At 42.4% G+C, this 18,165-nt stretch overlaps 1 protein-coding gene across 1 annotated transcript in view; it reads right to left on the bottom strand.

Annotated features, from left to right (window-relative positions):
- SLC9A9 (solute carrier family 9 member A9) overlaps positions 1–18,165 on the bottom strand; it is a 421,347-nt gene that overhangs the window by 125,102 nt on the left and 278,080 nt on the right. Inside the window, 1 exon segment of the mRNA XM_054710390.1 lies at positions 16,286–16,319. Within this exon segment, the coding sequence (XP_054566365.1) occupies positions 16,286–16,319 (34 nt within the window).

Here is an 18,165-nt window from a genome sequence, read left to right as displayed (position 1 = left end):
CTGGAGCAAAGGCAGTGCCAGCAGCCAGGGGAAGGAAGGCCCATTCTTGCACAAATCTTTGTGCATCGGGCCTCTAGTTAATTTATGTTAGCAAAATTACTACAGTATTTTTCCCAACATATAGCCCATTTGCTAAAATTAGGTAAAAATAACTGAATTAATAACAAAAAATAATAACCTGTTAATTTAATTATAAGAAAATCTTGGTTAAAAACATTTTTAAATTAATAGGTGTTAATTTTCACAAATGACATATGGACCCAAAATTTGTCCGTTAAATCTGAAGTCCGTTAAACTGAGGTCTGCAAAATCTAGGGTTCACAGTATACAGTTACAACTGGAACCTGAGGAGGTTACCTGTGCAGGGGAAAGTGGGTAAGTGTCATCACTCAGAGATATAAATTCCACATTAAGAATATACAAAAGCCCTCACCTTACATAGTATTTTGTCTAAGTAAAGGGGGCAGGTATTGTTATCCCTCCTCTCCTTCTTTTCCTTTCTATTTTTTAAAGTAAAATTAATAAACTAGAGATCAGTCCCAGAACCTTTAATTTCACACCTGGATGGAACATGGACAACACCTTCTACATGGAAGTTGAGAGCAGAATGCATTGGGGGCCCACCCTTCTCCCTTGCAACTCAGTGCTTCTCAGGGAACCTGCACTCAGTACTGGCTTCTGCTCCCAGACTTTAAGCTTTTGGGTCTCCTCCTCCTTGAATACCATAGGCTGTATACAGCTAATGGGATGAAGTTAGGCCAACTGGGACATAGAAAAGAAAGAAGGAAGAAACGCAGGAAGGAAAGCTACAAGGTTTTTCTCACATATTGATTATGTGTAGTCATGCTGTGAGTACTTTTAGGGTCATCAATCCAAGCTTGAAGGTGACACTTGTGACTCTTACTTTGAGCCTCAAAGATCTGGCCCTTATTGACTGTATGGCCTTGGGAAAGTACTTCATGACAGGCAGACTATTTCAAAGTTTGTAAAATAAAAGTGAGAATAGTACTTATCCCCCTGGTATGTGTGAGGATGTGAGGTACATTTAAAACTGTACCTTATCTTGTGACTTTTGGGCCATTCACAGAGTGCTGATTATGTGCATGAAAAATATACACTCAGCGAATACTGTCATCATTGATGCTGTTCTGCTAGGGACTTGCACCAGCTCCCAGTGCCATAGAGCAAAGTGCTGTGGCTGAACCTTGGGCAGAGCAGAGTGTCTCTCTCCTGGACACCAGCTCCAGGCTGCTGCAGAGGGTCTAGTCCCTGCTGCATGGGAACAGAAGGGTCTGCAGGGAGGAAATGGCCATGGAAGTGAGGCCAACAGTTGTCATATTTAGTGCACAGCACTTGGTTCTGTGGATCAAGGAGGGAAGTCAGGTTCTCAGCAGCCTCAGTAGTGATAGGCCTCAGGACAAAAACAGGCCAGGAGACTGAGATTGAGGTGCATTGTCCAAAGTTTAGTGGGGGACACTGCAGGCAAAGCCTCCCTGGCTTCTGGTGAGGAGTGAGGCAAAAGAACGGAGCCTGATGGTCTAGGACAGTTGCATCTCTTGACACACAGATTCAGGAGTTCCTCACTAATCCCCTGTGAAGGAGGCATCCCCCTGGGCTCTGGTTTCCAGCTGCAGCATGAAGCCTCTGAATTAAGGAGCAGCAGCTGCAGAAGATGTTGTCAAAACCACCAAGGGTAGTTTGGGTAGTATGTGTAAAGTTCTCCAACTTCAACCCAAGAGAGGAAGAAATATCATATTCCAGCAGTTTCAGCCCTTTGGTCTTAAAAAGGAATCACCTCCTCCTTGGCACCAAGGGAGATACTTGAACTATTAGTGGATGCAAGTAGCAGAGAAAGGAGAGAAGGGGAAGGTGTGGACTTTCTGCTGACTGGTGTGGGGTTTGCTCCTTGGAACTCACTCTGAAGAGGCACTGTTTATACCACAGACTGGAGATGAAGGATATACAATCCTGAGATTTCTGGGAAAGAGTATTTGAGTAGGATGGAACCCAAATCCTTGAAAATAACATGACTACAAATATTTCTATTTAAATATTCCTCTCATTAACTGGAAATAAGTAGTTATTGATTCATTCAGTGCAAGAATAGATTATTCAGCAAAAACTAGTTTGATGACAGCATAGTATATCCATTCTAAGAAATAAATGTGTGCAGTACGTTTTATTCAAACATTCTGAAATGGAAGAAATGCCCTAAATTCCTTTGATGAAAGCAACATGAACAGTTGTATTGTTCACTGTGTCGTTTAAGATTCACAATAGGATCACAACTCCAGAGTTTTCCAACAGCCCATCTCCCATTTTGATGACATCCTGCAGGGAGCCATCTTGGCAGCTCAGGTGGCAGTAGGGGTACAGAACCAGAATCTAAGATCTGGGAGCAAACATCAGCTCCACCACATGCTGGTTGTGTGACCCTGAGCAAGTTACTTAAACTTATGCACTCAGTTGTCTACAAAATGAGGATGATAATAATGGTACCTATTGCATAAGGTTGCTATGAAAATTCAATGAATTATTGTTTATAAAGTACTTGAAATGGTACCTGGCACATAGTAAGATCTAGATAAGCATTTCTTAAGTAAAACATCCTTCTGCAAACGATCCATTCCTTCTCCTCCTCCCCTTATTCCTCCACCTGCCCCGCTCCTTTCTCCTCCTCTTACTGCTCCCCTACTCTCTTTTGAACTAAGAGCTAGTTTAGTTCTAAAAGAAGTACCTCAGACTGGATGTCTAATCAGCACCTCAATCAAAACAGAACTGTTAAACAATAAAATTTAAAATAAGAAAAGAAAGAAGAACTGTCAGCACCTGTCTCTCTCACACTCTGACTGATGCTCCCTGTCTAGTATCTCTGAGTATCAGGGGTCACTTGAACTTAAAATTGTTTTGTGTAGAATGATGTGGGGCATAAATGCTCAATAAAAGATAGTGATGAAGAAAAAGGAGAGGCAGAGAGAAGAAGAGGAGAAAGAAGAAAAGAAGGTATTGCAATTATGATGACAGTGAAAATGAAATGATACATGGAAAGTCTTCTATAAATGGTGCCACCATCACTGCCACCAATGCTATCCCCTCCATAACTCTGGCCACCTTGCCATCCTGGATCCCACAGAGTCATCTCTCTCCTCATTCTTGCAAGCTTTCTCAAGGTCACCCAGTTTCCAATTATCTCCACTCCTGTTACTCTTCACTGCAACTGCTAAAATACTTGCCCCACCATTACTTACAGACACTACCCACCATCTCATGCTCCTGGGACACCTTTTCTTCCTAAAGACACTCCTCTGACTGGTCCTCCTACCTCATAGCCCACTGTCCTGGGCGCCTGGTTGGGACAACCTGCCTCTCTGCCCACAGGCCACTCTCACTTCCTTTATTAATGTAAAATCAATGTTACTTGAAACTTTTAAAATAAAAGCAAACACATTGTATTCATTTCAGAATTTCTATGAATTTAATCATTAAAAAATGAGAAAATGGCCCTAGCTGGTTTGGCTCAGTGGATGGATCATCGGCCTGTTGTCTGAAGGGTCCCTGGTTCGATTCTGGTCAAGGGCACATGCCCGGGTTGTAGGCTAGATCTCCAATAGGAGGTGTGCAGGAGGCAGCCAATCAATCATTCTCTCTCACCATTGATGTTTCTATCTCTTTCTCCCTCTCCCTTCCTCTCTGAAATCAATAAAAATATATTTTTAAAAATTAAAAAAACACACACAAAAAATGAGAAAATGATTACTATAGCCAAATTACAAAGGAACTTCCATTTTCTCTGTCAAATCTCTGATTCCTAATAAAAATTTTCTAACTACTGACACCAGTTTATTAAATAAGTTTTGATTAGTTGGGAATATATATGAAATTATTTACTTTTTCTGATCACCGTTTTCAACTGTACTACATCAAGTCCCTCTTTGTGCTGAATGTGTAGTTCCATTAATGATATCTTGGTCAAATTCCATTATTTAATCTCCTTCAGTTATTACGACTCAGGGCTGTCCAGCTTAAAATATAAAATTTTAAGGCAAGACTCTCCTCACTACAGAATATTCTAGAGCCACAGGCTGATAACTTGGACAGGAGAGGCAGAAGGGATGCTCCTCCTCCTCCCTCTGGGTACCAGCGCCCCTGCTATTGGAGGCCTGGGCGAGGAATGGGGAGCCAAGCTCTCCACTTTATGTGGCCAACTGCTTGTCCATGGTAGGCAGGGGTCCCTGGCCTCACTCTTCTTCCTGCCTGGTCACTCTTTTGATGCCACATGGTGGCACTCCCATTTTGCTGAGAATTCATCTCCATCTTTCATCTGCACTGCCCCATTTCTATGCCTTGGATCAGGGGCCACTTGTGCAGCTAGGTGGCTCTCACCCTGTTCTTGGCCTCCAAACTTCTGTACTTGGAGTGTCTCTGAGCACCCTCCATGAGTCATGGAGCACTGCACTGGGTAGACTCACCCTGCTCACTCCCCAAACACACTACACCAAGGAACCTCAAGTTCTGCTGACACAGCAGGCTCGCCTCACTCCTTCCAGAAATGTCAGGAGCCAAGAGTTGGTCAAAGGATTAACTCTGACCTTACTTCAGTAAGTTACTGAAACTAGGCCCACTTCCTCTTGCCTGAGGACAAAGCATTCTTTCCATAGTTGCCCTTCAACCACCATATTCTCTATCTATAGTCAGCACCCTTTACGACCTTAGTCAATTATCTAAACCCATATGACCCGTTCAGCCCCTACCCCTCCTAGGCACCTCCCCTTCTAGAAACCACATATAAGGAACGCTGTAAAAAATAAAATTTCGAGGCTTGATCAGAAACCCTTTTGTCTTGCCTCCATTCTTTGCGTCCCTTGTCTGTCTCTCATTCTCTTAGGTGCGCCGCCTCGGTACCCCCGTTAGAAGACCCCGCTGGCCGGGGCACAGAAATCTCTAGGCCAGTGCCTGTAATCTTGTGTGTCCCCATCTCTGTATGAGAGCCTTGGCCTCTCTGCAGCCTCCTTCACTGGGGAATGAGCTTGTGAGCCCTCTTCCTGCAGGCAGCCCCTGTGCATGCGGGTGATTCCAGTGGAGTCCCTTCCACCTGACTTAGGGAAAAGGAGGCACCCCCATGGGGAGAGGTAGTAGCTTCAGACCTCAAGCACTGAACCTTCTCCAAGGATGAACCCCTTTCTTCCCCACCACTCTCATAGACTGACTTGAGGCAGGGAGATGGATAGGGATTGGAGGAATGAGTTGGTTCTGCTGCCCATGAGCCAGCTGGGAGGTGTGGGATTCTAACTGCTGGGAGGCCTGCTACTCTTTAGTACAGAGCCATTTAGCAACCTCTGTTCTCAGCTCTGCTCCCTAAACCCAATTTGAAAACAGAAAGGCCCACAGGATAACATCTTGTGACCTGTATGGCCAGTGCTTCTAGTTACTTTTCTCCCCATCTAGTGTGGTTTTGTCATTCTGCTCTTAAGGATACATTTTAATAAAAATACTTTTTAGGGAGAAACACAACATAGCATGGCTATAACAATTGTAAAACCTGCTTGGTTTGGCTGGCCCTGGCTGTCACAGATAAGAAACAAAGCAGAAGAAACACCGATTACAGTGCTATTTTTTAAAATTTTATTGATTTTTTACAGAGAGGAAGGGAGAAGGATAGAGAGTTAGAAACATCGATGAGAAACACCTATCAGCTGCCTCCTGCACACCCCCTACTGGGGATATGCCCGCGACCAAGGTACATGCCCCTGACTGGAATCGAACCCGGGACCCTTCAGTCCACAGGCCGATGCTCTATCCACTGAGCCGAACTGATCAGGACTACAGTGCTATTCTGTGTTTAAAATTTTTTATCCATAAAAAAATGAAAAAAGTGGATCCTTATCTATTATTTATAGTTTAATAACTATAGCAACCTGCCCTTTCTCAAGAAGTTGCTTAATTATGAATAAGAAATTGATTTTTATGGAGCCAAGAATTTTGTACACATTGGGATTCATTCTGCTCATTATTCTGGCTTACGTTCTGCCAGAGGCTGTGGAAGCTCTGTTGAGAGTGCCTGTTGTAAAACATGATGACTGCAGGAACTGGGGGCATTCCAGGCACATGGCAGGTTAGAGGAGCTGCCTCTTAATCATAGGAGGGTCTGGCCAGAGTTCACTGTGTTTCAGTGGGGACCATAGGGCTGGTAACCTCTTAGGTTGGAGAGCTGTGCTTGGGTGGGCACATTAACTCTTCCATCTTGTGGGGACCATTTACATAGTTAATGACAACTCCATAAAATCCAAATTCATTCCAAAGAGTGATTTTCCAAATTTTTGACAAATATCATTTTACCATTTTGATGTCTGGCACAAAAGAAAAAGTCCAGGGGAATTCTGTGGGAAGTCTGAGTTAGGTAGCACAGCTGCCCCCAGAACAATAATCTCAGGCTGAATTAACGGATCCATCGTCATAAATATGTGCAGATGTGGGTCTAGGCACTCAAAGAAGCTCGTGTTCCTGACTTTCTAGTGAGGAAGACAGCATGACAAATAGCTGAGCAAATAATGCATGATTTAATAACACAGATTGAAAAGAAAATGAAGCAGTATGAGGAGTGGCATAGAGAGTGATGGGGTGGTCCAGTAAGGCATTTCTGAAATTGAGGACTAAGTGAAGTCCTGAATGAGAAGGAGTGGGGAGTGATTCCTGTCCCTGAAGCAGAGCCACTCAAGGGGACTGAGCAGCCACTAGGAGGCAGTGTGGCTGAGAGAAATGAGTGAGGGCAGAGTGAGGGAGACAGGCTACAGATGGTGTCCTGTGGAAGCTTTCAGGCCATTATTCGGACTTGGAATTTTCTTCTAGAGGTGAAAGGGCAGCCACCGAAGGGTTCTGGGTAGGAGAGAGCTGTGGTACAGAATATTCCAGATGAAGACTATGGTGATGACAGTAGAGGAAGCTGGACAGCAGACAGCGTGGTCCCATTGTTCTCTTCAATCGCCAGAAGAGACCAGACTTTTTTCCTCAGTCTGGATGTCACCATCTGAATGGGAGCTGGCAAACCATGCATACAGAGGAGCAAGAGTCAGGTGGTGAGGGGAAGGTGCAAGAAGGTGGGAGAGCTTACAGGACAGACAAATTTAGCAGAAACAGCTGCACCGAGCACTTGAAGGTGATCATGCAGAGGAAGAACCAGCCTCACTCTGTGTGTTTCCAGAAGGCAAGGTAAAGTCCAAGTGTAAACATCAAAGGGAGAAGAGTTTTAGCTTTATATTCTATCTCAACATTTACTAATTCTTAGGTCTGATGGAAAACAATATGGTCTCTATAAAAGGATAGTAAGTTCTTTGTGGCTGGAGATATTAAACATGAATAAAAGAATTACTTGCCAGGGTGCTATGGAGAAAAGTCATGCAATAGACAGTGTGGCCTTGGGACCTCTTGCCCTAAAGATCTCTGTTTGACTGTCCATTTTCTAACCTCCCCCCAGGACTACCAGGAGAAGGATTCCAGGCACGTGGCTTTCTGTGCTAACCCACATCCTGCCACTGGAAAAGGCTGAGCACTCAGCAAGCAAGAAGCAGTATTTCCATCGAATTCAAGGAAGGCACTGATGATTTAGGTTGGAGCTGGGATGATAATGACATCAGGAATAGTTACAAACTTCAGCATGAAATATAATCTTTGACAGATTCCTGAGTGCTTCTGGTCCATTAAGTTCCAACTTTAAGATAACAAAGAGCTCTGAGTTTAAAATTGATTAAAACAGAAGAAGAGTTGAGGATTGTTATACATTATATGTGCATTTTCTTTGAAAAGAGATCTTAAATTACTTAGCAATTTAGCCTAAAAAGTCTTGTCTGAATTGAATTAGTCTGTGCACTTTGAGAAAATTTCTCTTACACCTAATATTGAGAGAAAAGTGAATTTGAGATAGCCCTAAAGATAAAAATAACTTGCAAAGACTCTTCTTATTTCATTTCCTTCCTTCCTTCCCTCCTCCCTCCTTCCTTCCTTCCTTCCTTCCTTCCTTCCTTCCTTCCTTCCCTTCCTTCCTTCCTTCTTTCCTCTCCTCCCTCCTTCCTCCACTCCCTCCTTTCTTCCTTCTTTCCTTCCTTTTCTCTCTCCTCTCTTTTTCCTTTTCTGAAACAGAAATAGGAATTTGAATCCAACTACTGAGAGCTGTTTAAAAAAGAGAGAATGATTCTCATGTTCTGATGGGAATTTTTACCCTTTTTACAACTTCTCAGTTCCTTTAATTCTTACTGATGAAATCTTAGCTCCAAAGAGTACTGTGATGTGTGAAACTTTTAGTCATAATAGATAGAAAAAGATACAGAAAGTAGGTTAATAGCCACTAAAGATGGAAATCTAGTTAAAATTAAAATATAAGCAAAACCAAATATTAAATCCCAAGTTTGATATGGAGAAGGGGTCAGGTGCTCTGACATTTTTTGAGCACTCAAAATGCTTACTATTCTCACCCTGGCTGATATGGTGTTGCTCAGCTGGTTGTTGGTCATCCTGTTCACCAGGAGGTTGCTGGTTCAATTCCTGGTCAGGACGCATGCTTGGGTTACTGATATTTGTATTAATATTATTGTTGGAACAACTACTCTATCTTTCACCATTTGCTCAAAAAATATAGAATAACTGAACTCTATTTCTAAGATTATGGGAGCATCTAGGAATTCCAATTCCTATGTCACAACAGTATAAGAATATTTTGGGGTGGAATGAACAATACTACACTTAGAGTTAGCTCAAATACTGAATTCATCTTTTTCTTAATGAGGCCTGTAGAGCTGAAGGCCCTTGGGATCGTATCAAACAAAGAGATACTATAAATTCTTAACAACAGCTGAGCATAAAAGATCTATAGTTGTCTTGCAATGCCAGCACAGCTGAATTCTAGCAGCCTTGCTGAGGAAGGGGACACCAAGGTAGACATACCACAGCAGTCCTGTTGCTATACCTGAAGCAAAAAAAGTTTTTAAATAAAGGGTGTCTATGAAGTTGTGTGAAATTGCTGATTAACAACAATCAAGAAAAAAAATCATGAAACCAATGGGTTTTGCTTTCATTTGATCCCATTTGCAGCTCACACATGCTACATAGAGAGAAAGAGGAATCTGCAGACAGGTGCTTACTTGCACTGGGGCCTGACATATTTCACAGATGCTGTGCTGAGGACAGATGATGACTGAATGGAATGCAACTTCCTATGGCTGTATCAAAGCCTCTTCTTTGATAGTGAGCTGCCTTCCTTGATCTCGCTGCCTTTCTTTCCCACATCAGACGAACTCTGATTGTTAACAGCAGGCTGAGACAGTTTCACCTGGTCACAAGCCAACTCCCAGAAAATGAGCTGATCCCCAGTTCCTTCCCCGACTTTTCCATTTATTAGCAATTAAGTAAGCACCTGCCCCCCTCCAAAAAAACTCACGGATTAATTTAATTATGAATCCACATCCACCTGTTTAGAATTTGCAGATAATTTCATTGGAGTTCCAGGTTATCTTTGAGGGCAAAGCACATAGTTGTCATCTTGAACTAACACATTTTCCCAAGGCTGTTGTATTACCCACAAATTTCAATTTTTTAAAATATATTTTATTGATTTTTTACAGAGAGGAAGGAAGAGGGATAGAGAGTTAGAAACATTGATGAGAGAGAAACATCAACCAGCTGCCTCCTGCACACCCCCCACTGGGGATGTGCCCGCAACCAAGGTACATGCCCTTGACTGGAATCGAACCTGGGACCCTTGAGTCCGCAGGCTGATGCACTATCCACTGAGCCAAACCAGTTAGGGCCACAGATTTCAATTTTGTGTTTGAAGCATGGGAATTGAAGACTAATAAATCTTACCCAAGAGGTCTTTGCTTCCACAGGAATATTTTTAAATCACAGTATGTGTGTCTAGCAGTTGTTCTAGGGTGAATACTGCAGAGTTCTGACCTTCCACAGGAGTGTGTTCTGACACTAGATCTCCAGTACAGCCTTATCTGGAGTAAGAATGAGGATTTCCGAGTGTATTTGAATCTGAAACCAATGCAACTTGTAAACATTGAGAGATTCCTGACTCAAGCAATTATATCTTCCCACCACATACAATAAAGATAGTCACCAAGGACTTCAGTCAGAGGCCAAGCCCAAGGATCAACATTTCATTTACCAAGGTACTGCTGAGCTGTGAATGAGCACAAGCTACCTCAAGGTGCCATGAGCAAAGGCCTGGCCCTGAAGCAGTCTTGAAGGACAGAGGGATGGTTTTTCCCACATCTAGACGAACAATAGCTCAGAAGCTGGGGAATTTGCAAGCTGGAAGACTCAGTTGAGGGTTGGAGTGAAGGGAGGTCAGTGGAAGTCTTCAAATTAGAACCAGGTGAGCAAGCCACAAGTCCATAACCAACCACCAAGGGGGCCAGGAAATCAATAATGCAGGAGTCCAGTGATGGATAAAACCCAACATTTGTAAATGCACACATGTACTTTTCTGGAAGGAAAGGCCTTAACTTTCATCACCTTCTCCCTGTAGTTTATGACCTCAATAGGTTAGAAACCACTGAAGTCAAGAGATGATACTGATGATAGAACAGGAGGAAGTAGTCCACAGGTGAGGCAGTGATCTGTACAAGGTGAGACAAGAGAATAAACTAACCAGTGTCATGTACAGGAAACAGGAGCACACCCTGTGCCCAAGCTCTGACATTTTATACACGTGCTACTTGGGCTGGAATCATATGTGGCTGGGCCAGCAGTGTACAGGGGAATATAAGTGAACCATGAAAGTCTGAAAGACTGGCAATTCCTGACATCTAAGTATATCTCGATAGAAAAATGAGGATTTGTGAATTGTATTTGCACAGGAGTAACTGACCGAGCCATGAAGTATAACAATATAAAGTATACCATAAAGCTTAATTAACTGTGGCCTGGATCAATCTTACTTTCTATTGATAGTTTAACTTATGTCAATTTTATTGATTCAACACATCCAAAATACCACTACCAGGGCTTGGCTCCCTGTAGGTCACAAGATGTGTGGGATCCATGCCCGGTTCAATGTGTTCATGGTGAGATCTTCAAATGATTCACTGTCTTTACTTATTTATATTTTAAAATATGCCTTTATTGATTTTAGAAAGAGAGGGAGGGAGGGAGGGAGGGAGGAAGGGAGGGAGGGAGGGAGAGAGGGAGAGAAAGAGAGAGAACATTGACTGGTTGCCTCCCATATACACCCCACCCAGGTATTGAACCTGTAACCTGGGTATGTGTCCTGACCAGAAATTGAACTGGTTAACTTCCGGTGCACATGATAATGCCTAAACAACTGAGTCACACTGGCCAGGGACACTGTCTTTATTGTTGTGACATGAAAGCAAATGGGATAAACAGGCTCGTGCTCTCCCAAGAATATGAGAGAGAAATGTCTCTTGAGGACTAAATTGTGAAATAAGTCACACTTTGGTAATAAAAAGCATTTGGGATACAGAAAATTTATCTTCATTGATAGTGAGTTGCCTTCCTGATCCGGCTATCTTTCTGAGATGGTTCATAGAGAGGAAGCAGGTAATCTGTGGCAGGTTAAAAGGGAGAGCTGGTACAAGGTGTCCAGAGATGGGACTTTTCCTATTTGGAGGGCAAGAGGCAGATCAAGGGCTGCTTTTGGATAATCTCTTCTCTCTGTCTTTCTCACCTTTATTTATTTTTAAAAGTAACCCAAGGGCTATTGTAACTAATGTCTTTTTGTTGTATTATAATTCTACCCATTTAATGGGTGTGCTACCAGCTGTGTTGAAATTTACTCTTAAGTGGGACTAAGGTTACATAGAAATTACAAAGTTTTTGAGAAAAAAGACAGAATTAAATAGTTACACCTCGCTGTCTTCTCTGGATTAGGTATATTCATTAGATTTTTATTCAAACTTTCTTGAAAAATTCAGTTTTTACAGTGTCTCAGGACCATTGTTATAAATCATCCAAATGGAAATATAGGTGATCCAGTGATAGAAAAGAAGAATGTCATTTAAGTAAAAACAAGGACCGTGGCTCCCTTCAGATCCATTAGGGGTGTGTGTGTGTGTGTGTGTGTGTGTGTGTGTGTGTGTATAGGAAGAAGAAGAAGAAGAAGAAGAAGAAGAAGAAGAAGAAGAAGAAGAAGAAGGAGGAGGAGGAGGAGGAGGAGGAGGAGGAGGAGGAGGAGGAGGAGGAGGAGGAGGAGGAGGAGGAGAAGGAGGAGGAGGAGGAGGAGGAGGAGGAGGAGGAGGAGGAGGAGGAGGAGGAGGAGGAGGAGGAAGAGGAGGAGGAGGAGGAGGAGGAAGAGGAGGAGGAGGAGGAGGAGGAGGAGGAGGAGGAGGAGGAGGGAGACTCTGAAATATCTTATGCTGAGAAAGAGTGAAATCCCTGTTTTTGTATGGGAAAAGCCTATTACATTGCTTAATGATAATGAAACATCACCAGGAGGCACTGTGAGTATATATGAGCTCCAAAGCAAAGATCTAGGTAACTTCATCACAGAAAATATGTGATCATCCCCAGGATCCTAATGCCAGAATCTGGGAACTATAATGAAATGGGAAGTCTCAGACTGCTAGACAAGTGGCTTGCTGTCTTCAGCCTCAGAATTGCTGGCAGTCCTGGGCTGGAACACCAATCAGCCTGCATAGGTGTCAGTGGAGAGGACATTGCTTCCTTTAAAGTATTTACATTGTTCAGCCCTTAGAATTCTAGATTTTACAAAAATAACATAGTAACTTACCAAATGATGAGAGAAAAAAATTTTTAAATCATCTATAATAATAAAAGCATAATATGCTAATTAGACTGGACGGCTGAACAGCAGAATGTCATTCAGACAAAGCCAGAGCTGCTAGGGCCAAGGCAGCCGCTGCAGCTGTGAGGGCCAAGCCGCTTGCCCGAATTTCGTGCATCAGGCCTCTAGTAATATAATAAACTAGTAAGATATTAAGAAGGTAGTTTGTTGGTAAATTGAGTGATAAGTCTGCAATGTTAGATTAACTTTAGAGTCTTAAATACTATAATTGGGAAGCATATATAGTCTGTTTCTGCAAAATGTTCAGTGTTAAGAATCTCTTGAGCTTTGTACTTTCTACATTGCCATGTTAACAGCTACCATTTACTGAGGGCCTCTTGGAAGCCAGCACTGTGATATGCATTTTGTACACATTTTTTGTAACCTTCACAACAACCCCATAAAACAGATTATATTATTTACGTAGTATGAGGAAATATTAAGAAAGTGTAATTTAAGTGGCCAAAGTCATGTGGTAAGTAAGTGGTAGGACAGGCAATAGAGCAGTTCCAGACCTCTCTCTCTCTCGCTGCCCAACCAGCAACAGTGTGTTGGCAAGTTAGTACATCAACAGAAGGTTAGTTGCTTGTGGCGGTCCAGTTGGGTAAGTTCTGCCCTGAGGTCTCTGCTAGTGAGGCCTTTAAAGTACCTATATAACTTGTATCTGTATATTTCTTTCATTATTTCTTTGTGTGTTTATTTAATAGCAAATCAGGAAAAAAATGTGGCCCAAGGACTATTGTAACTCAAGTAGAACAGGGTTAGCTCCCCTCAGACTCCCCTGTAATGAAATGTTTATGTATAAAAAGTAGAATGTTTTGCTTGTTATCTGGCAGGAGGTAGTATATTAGTTCTTGGCTGCTACTAAATTTTTTTCAGAATGGCATGTATTACCAAATGGAGACTCTTTTGGAGACAGAATGATGGAAACCTACACCACCAAAGTGGACTTGAAGACATATAGAACAGATGTCACTAAAAAATGGGAACCTTGAAGAGTTCTCTTTGGTGGTTTCTTGAATAGCACCAAGAAAGATGCCAAGTGGAGCTGGTGGACCTGACCCTCCTTGGGGGTCCTCCCAACAGAAACATATTCCTTTTGGCTTCAGAGGTGGTTCAATTTAATAAATTGATACATTTATTAAATGAGAATTTAATTATACTAAGATATATTCTATGCCAGATGGTTATCCCTTCTTGACCAACAACTCTTATTAACCATCTACCTGAGGCTACCAGATGCAGGAAAATGTTCTGACTTCTCTTGAAGAGAATGATGATCACCTTTCTTCATTGTTGCACTTTTTTCAATGTTCCCTTTCGTGTATCAGGGTTTAAGTCAACATGTCCTTCATTGTTGCCTAATTTAGTGAAAATAAAATTGTTAGAGTTACATTCTTCTTGAGTCTCTCAACTAAGATGTGGTACAACTTATGAATTAATTAATTAGAGTGATGTGGGTGAAGTCTAGAAAGGAGATGAGAGAGAGAGAAGAACAACAACAACAAGAACAAGAAGGAGGAGGAAGAGGAGGAGGAGGAGGACAGGGGAGGGAAGGAGAGGCAAGAGAGAAGAAGAGAAGAGGGGAGGCGAGGAGGGGAGGGGAGAGGTGTGAGGGAAGGAACTAGTACTGAACTAAACAGATCCTATAAGCCTGGCAGAAACTCCTATTGACTGAATAACTAACTTTGATTTTCAGGGAAAGTGATATGTGGGATAAATGTGGGCAATCAAAGAGCAGTGGATAGTTTTCTGGAAAGACTCCATCAAGTGGTGTTCTAATCCCAAATTCTGGCTTACAGTTGCTTGGTTGGCTTGAATGGGGAATACTCTTGGCATCAGAAAGGAGAGAGATGGGATATAGTGTTTGCTGCACAATAGTTTCTAATATGCTACCTTGTCCTCTAATAAAAATAAAACAATCCCTAGTGACTGGGCTTAAAGGGGAAACATTTTTTGTTGTTCAGTTATTTCCTGGAACTGGATGAAATGGAGCCTTTTTTAATGTTTCCTATAGCCCAGGCAAAAACTTTCTCTAAGGGCTTCTCTGCTTCTTCTGAATGATAGGAAGGAAACAAACCAGGGCACAGTATAGCTCAGCAAAGTCTGAAGGAATTATAATGGGGGTAAAATATACACTCTAAAGCTTTAGGGCCCCCATATATCTCACATATATATGATAACATTTATTTATCGCAAGGATTTGAACCTTGTTAAACACTACGCCGATAATATTAACCCTAATCTCTCAACACACATACACCTGTGCTCAGAGACACAAGTGGTCATACCCCACATCTGAATCATCCCATCAGGCTTTAGTTCTCTGGGAGTGAAGAATCTTAGTTTTCATAGACGTTTGTGCTATGCTCAGGGCTTATCTATCTGTAGTGTCAGAGACCACAGTTTTTTAGGTTTTATTACCTCCATAAGTTACCCAATATTAATATCACTGTTCTGTTCCCTCATGTTACATACTTCCTGCTGAATTAGCTGACTGCTTCCTTCAATCAAGAACTTGGTCTATGGGATCATTAAAATGATATGACACCATGCTTGGGGAATATGATGAACTCGTTCACACACAGCATGCAGAGCCTCCGCCACATGTACGTCTTGAGCATACTCATGGCAGTCTTTCTTTGCTAGCCTTTTCCTCCTTCTTCTTCTAAATGCATACCAAAAAGGAAGTGCCTGAACATTTAGCCTAGACCCATGAAACATGTTATTAACAGAGCAGAGTTAAAGGAAACTGAAACTTAAACTATTTCATATTGATTGACAAGTGGGAGCAAACTGGTTCTTAGGCAGGCTTCTCGGAGCTCTAAGGGAAGTGTGCTCAGGGCAGCAGCTAGTTGGCCTTGATAACCACATTCACCACCATCATCGCCATCAGGCAGTTCTGCTTAGGTGGCATGTTAGCTACTGTGAGGCTGAAAACAAGGGGCATTGCCCTGGAATCCCAGCACTGGGAGCCAGTGACAGAGTATCACCCAGCGAGTGACACAGATAAAGGCCCCATTCCTGCTTCCCCATATCCTGAGCTCTCCGCTTCCCTGGTAAACTTCTTTTGAACACATTCTCACACTTTATACATTTTAAAAATGGAAATATTAGTGGGACAAATCCACTCCCTTATAAGGGACATGTTATTCCAAGAGCATAGCTTTCCTCAAAAATACCAGGGTCACTTCCACCACTCTAATAAGTGATTGCAGCTGTTTGCATGGAGATTTTCATTAAAAAATAATAATAATAAACAATTGTATCCACACAAAGCAGGCAATGCAACTGTTTCCAGGAGGCATAATCAGACAAGCCCAGATGAAATGGTGTTCCTGCCTTTTGCCTGAATCAAGGGAACGTGTCTATAAGTCTGAACGTGTCTATGGGCTGGGGTGTGTTCTGATAGGGGCTTCTTAAGGTTAACATAGAGCTGGTGAGCGTCCAGTTGCTACCCAGTTTTCCCGGGCAGATACTTAGCACTAGGTAATCACCATTTACACTATTTCTCTAATTTCTTCCAACAGCAGCCTTTGAAACAGACACTCTCTCCCTAAGTCTCCACCTGCTCCCCTAGAACATCCAGCAGCAAGCAGCACTTGCTAAGCATTTGTTTGTCTGAGGTTTTATGGCCCTACCTGCATGCTTTTAGAATGCTGAGAGTCAGCATGCATCTAAATCATCCCCACTTCTCAGCCAGGAATGTGCCGCCCCCTGCTGCCCTCCCTGAATTCGACAGAAACAGTCTGGTTCTCTGTGAGGCCCAGGGGGTTCCAACAGGACAGAGGGATAAGTGAGGCTGCCACCTCCTGAACAATGGCATTATCTCCCTTAGGAAGCAGGAATCTTTGTTGTTATGTTTTGACTTTTGTTTTTAGGACCTTGATTTGCTTGGCAAACCAGATGCTGAGAATTTCGTGAGTAGAACACATAGCTCTGAAATGTGGGTAGTCTCTGTGGCTCATCCTAAACAAGATCAAGTTGTTTACTGGCCTGGAGAGACAACTCCTCCTGGATGGCGTGGGGTGGTGTGTGTGAGTGTGTGTGTGTGTGTGTGTGTGTGTATGTGTAGCGGGGTGGGGGCACTGAGGCAGCAGAACAAGCAAGAGAAGACTGCCTACCATGCATCCCAGGGAAATGGGTTTGAGAGGAAATTGCATACCTGTCATTCCCCTCTTTCATCTCACATCGCTCTTTAACTGTTAGAAAATAATTTTGATTCTGGATTTCTCTGGATTTTATTAATAATCAGTTGCAGCTGGTTTGTTGTTACTTTGTTTGCAGAACACCATGGCCGGCTAAACGGAGTAATCAGCAACCTTTGTGGTAGTCGTTGTTGTTAAACATAAGGCTGAGATGCGACCTACAAATAATACGCGGGGAGCTGGGGGCTTTGTGAGCTAAAAATTGCTTGCCTTCGGTCCTACTTGACACTGACACTATTACCCAACAAAATGGCACTTCTCTCCTCTGGCTGTTGCATTAAAGGGCAACAAGCTGATCAAGCCTGAGGAACAAGGAATCCAAATTCCTTCACAGTGCCGTAAGTGTTAAAATGTCATACATAAGCAAATACATAATGATGTAAAAGTCATTAAAAGAAACAAAGGAACACCTGATGGATCCCTCAAGACCTGTAAGAAATCACTGTCTCAAAATATTTCCTCTGTCTCATCATTTCTCAAAATAAGAAATCAATAGCATAAAAAAAACCCTCAAAACCAAAGGAAACATGGAGAATGAAGGCACTTGTCCAAGGTTATGTAGCTTATCAATAACCATCCTAACTATTGTTTCCTGGTCTTACCTACCAGCTCAGGGCTGCTTGCGGATATTCTGCTGCCATTGAAAGGCAGCAAAAACTGAGAGCAAACCTTTCTCTGAACAGACTAGAATTCTATGAGCATGTGAAACATAAACAGAAGTAGAACTCATCAATTTATCAGATTTAAATATTAACATTGGTAAGTCAAATCTTAAGGCTAATAACGCTACTATTTCTAAATGTTAATGATGAACAGAGATGGGTAATATTATTGTTCCCCCAATAGATTTGAGATCACTCTCCCAAAACTCAGCTCACAGTAAATCAGAAAAACTATGAGAATAAAACTGGCTTGTGGTCAGCAACCATAGGAGGAAAAAATGGGGGCACTGTATCATAGCTGTTGAGCAAAGCTAAGGTAATTAAATATGGGAGACATGGACAGTTAAATAGACCATGAGGCTGAAATATTTCCTTCACAAATGCTCCCATCTTCTTCAATCCTCTATTTCATGGTGCTCAAGGCTAAAGTAGACCTGCATACTTCTCCTCCAATCAGAGTTAAAGAAACATGTAGGAAGGAAGCTTGTGTGGTGCA

The sequence above is a fragment of the Eptesicus fuscus genome, chromosome 3 (genome assembly GCF_027574615.1).
Source record: "Eptesicus fuscus isolate TK198812 chromosome 3, DD_ASM_mEF_20220401, whole genome shotgun sequence".
Classification (NCBI taxonomy): Eukaryota; Metazoa; Chordata; class Mammalia; order Chiroptera; family Vespertilionidae; genus Eptesicus; species Eptesicus fuscus.
The sequence above is the reverse complement of the archived record's forward strand: the minus strand, read 5'-3'. Positions and strand labels throughout refer to the sequence as shown.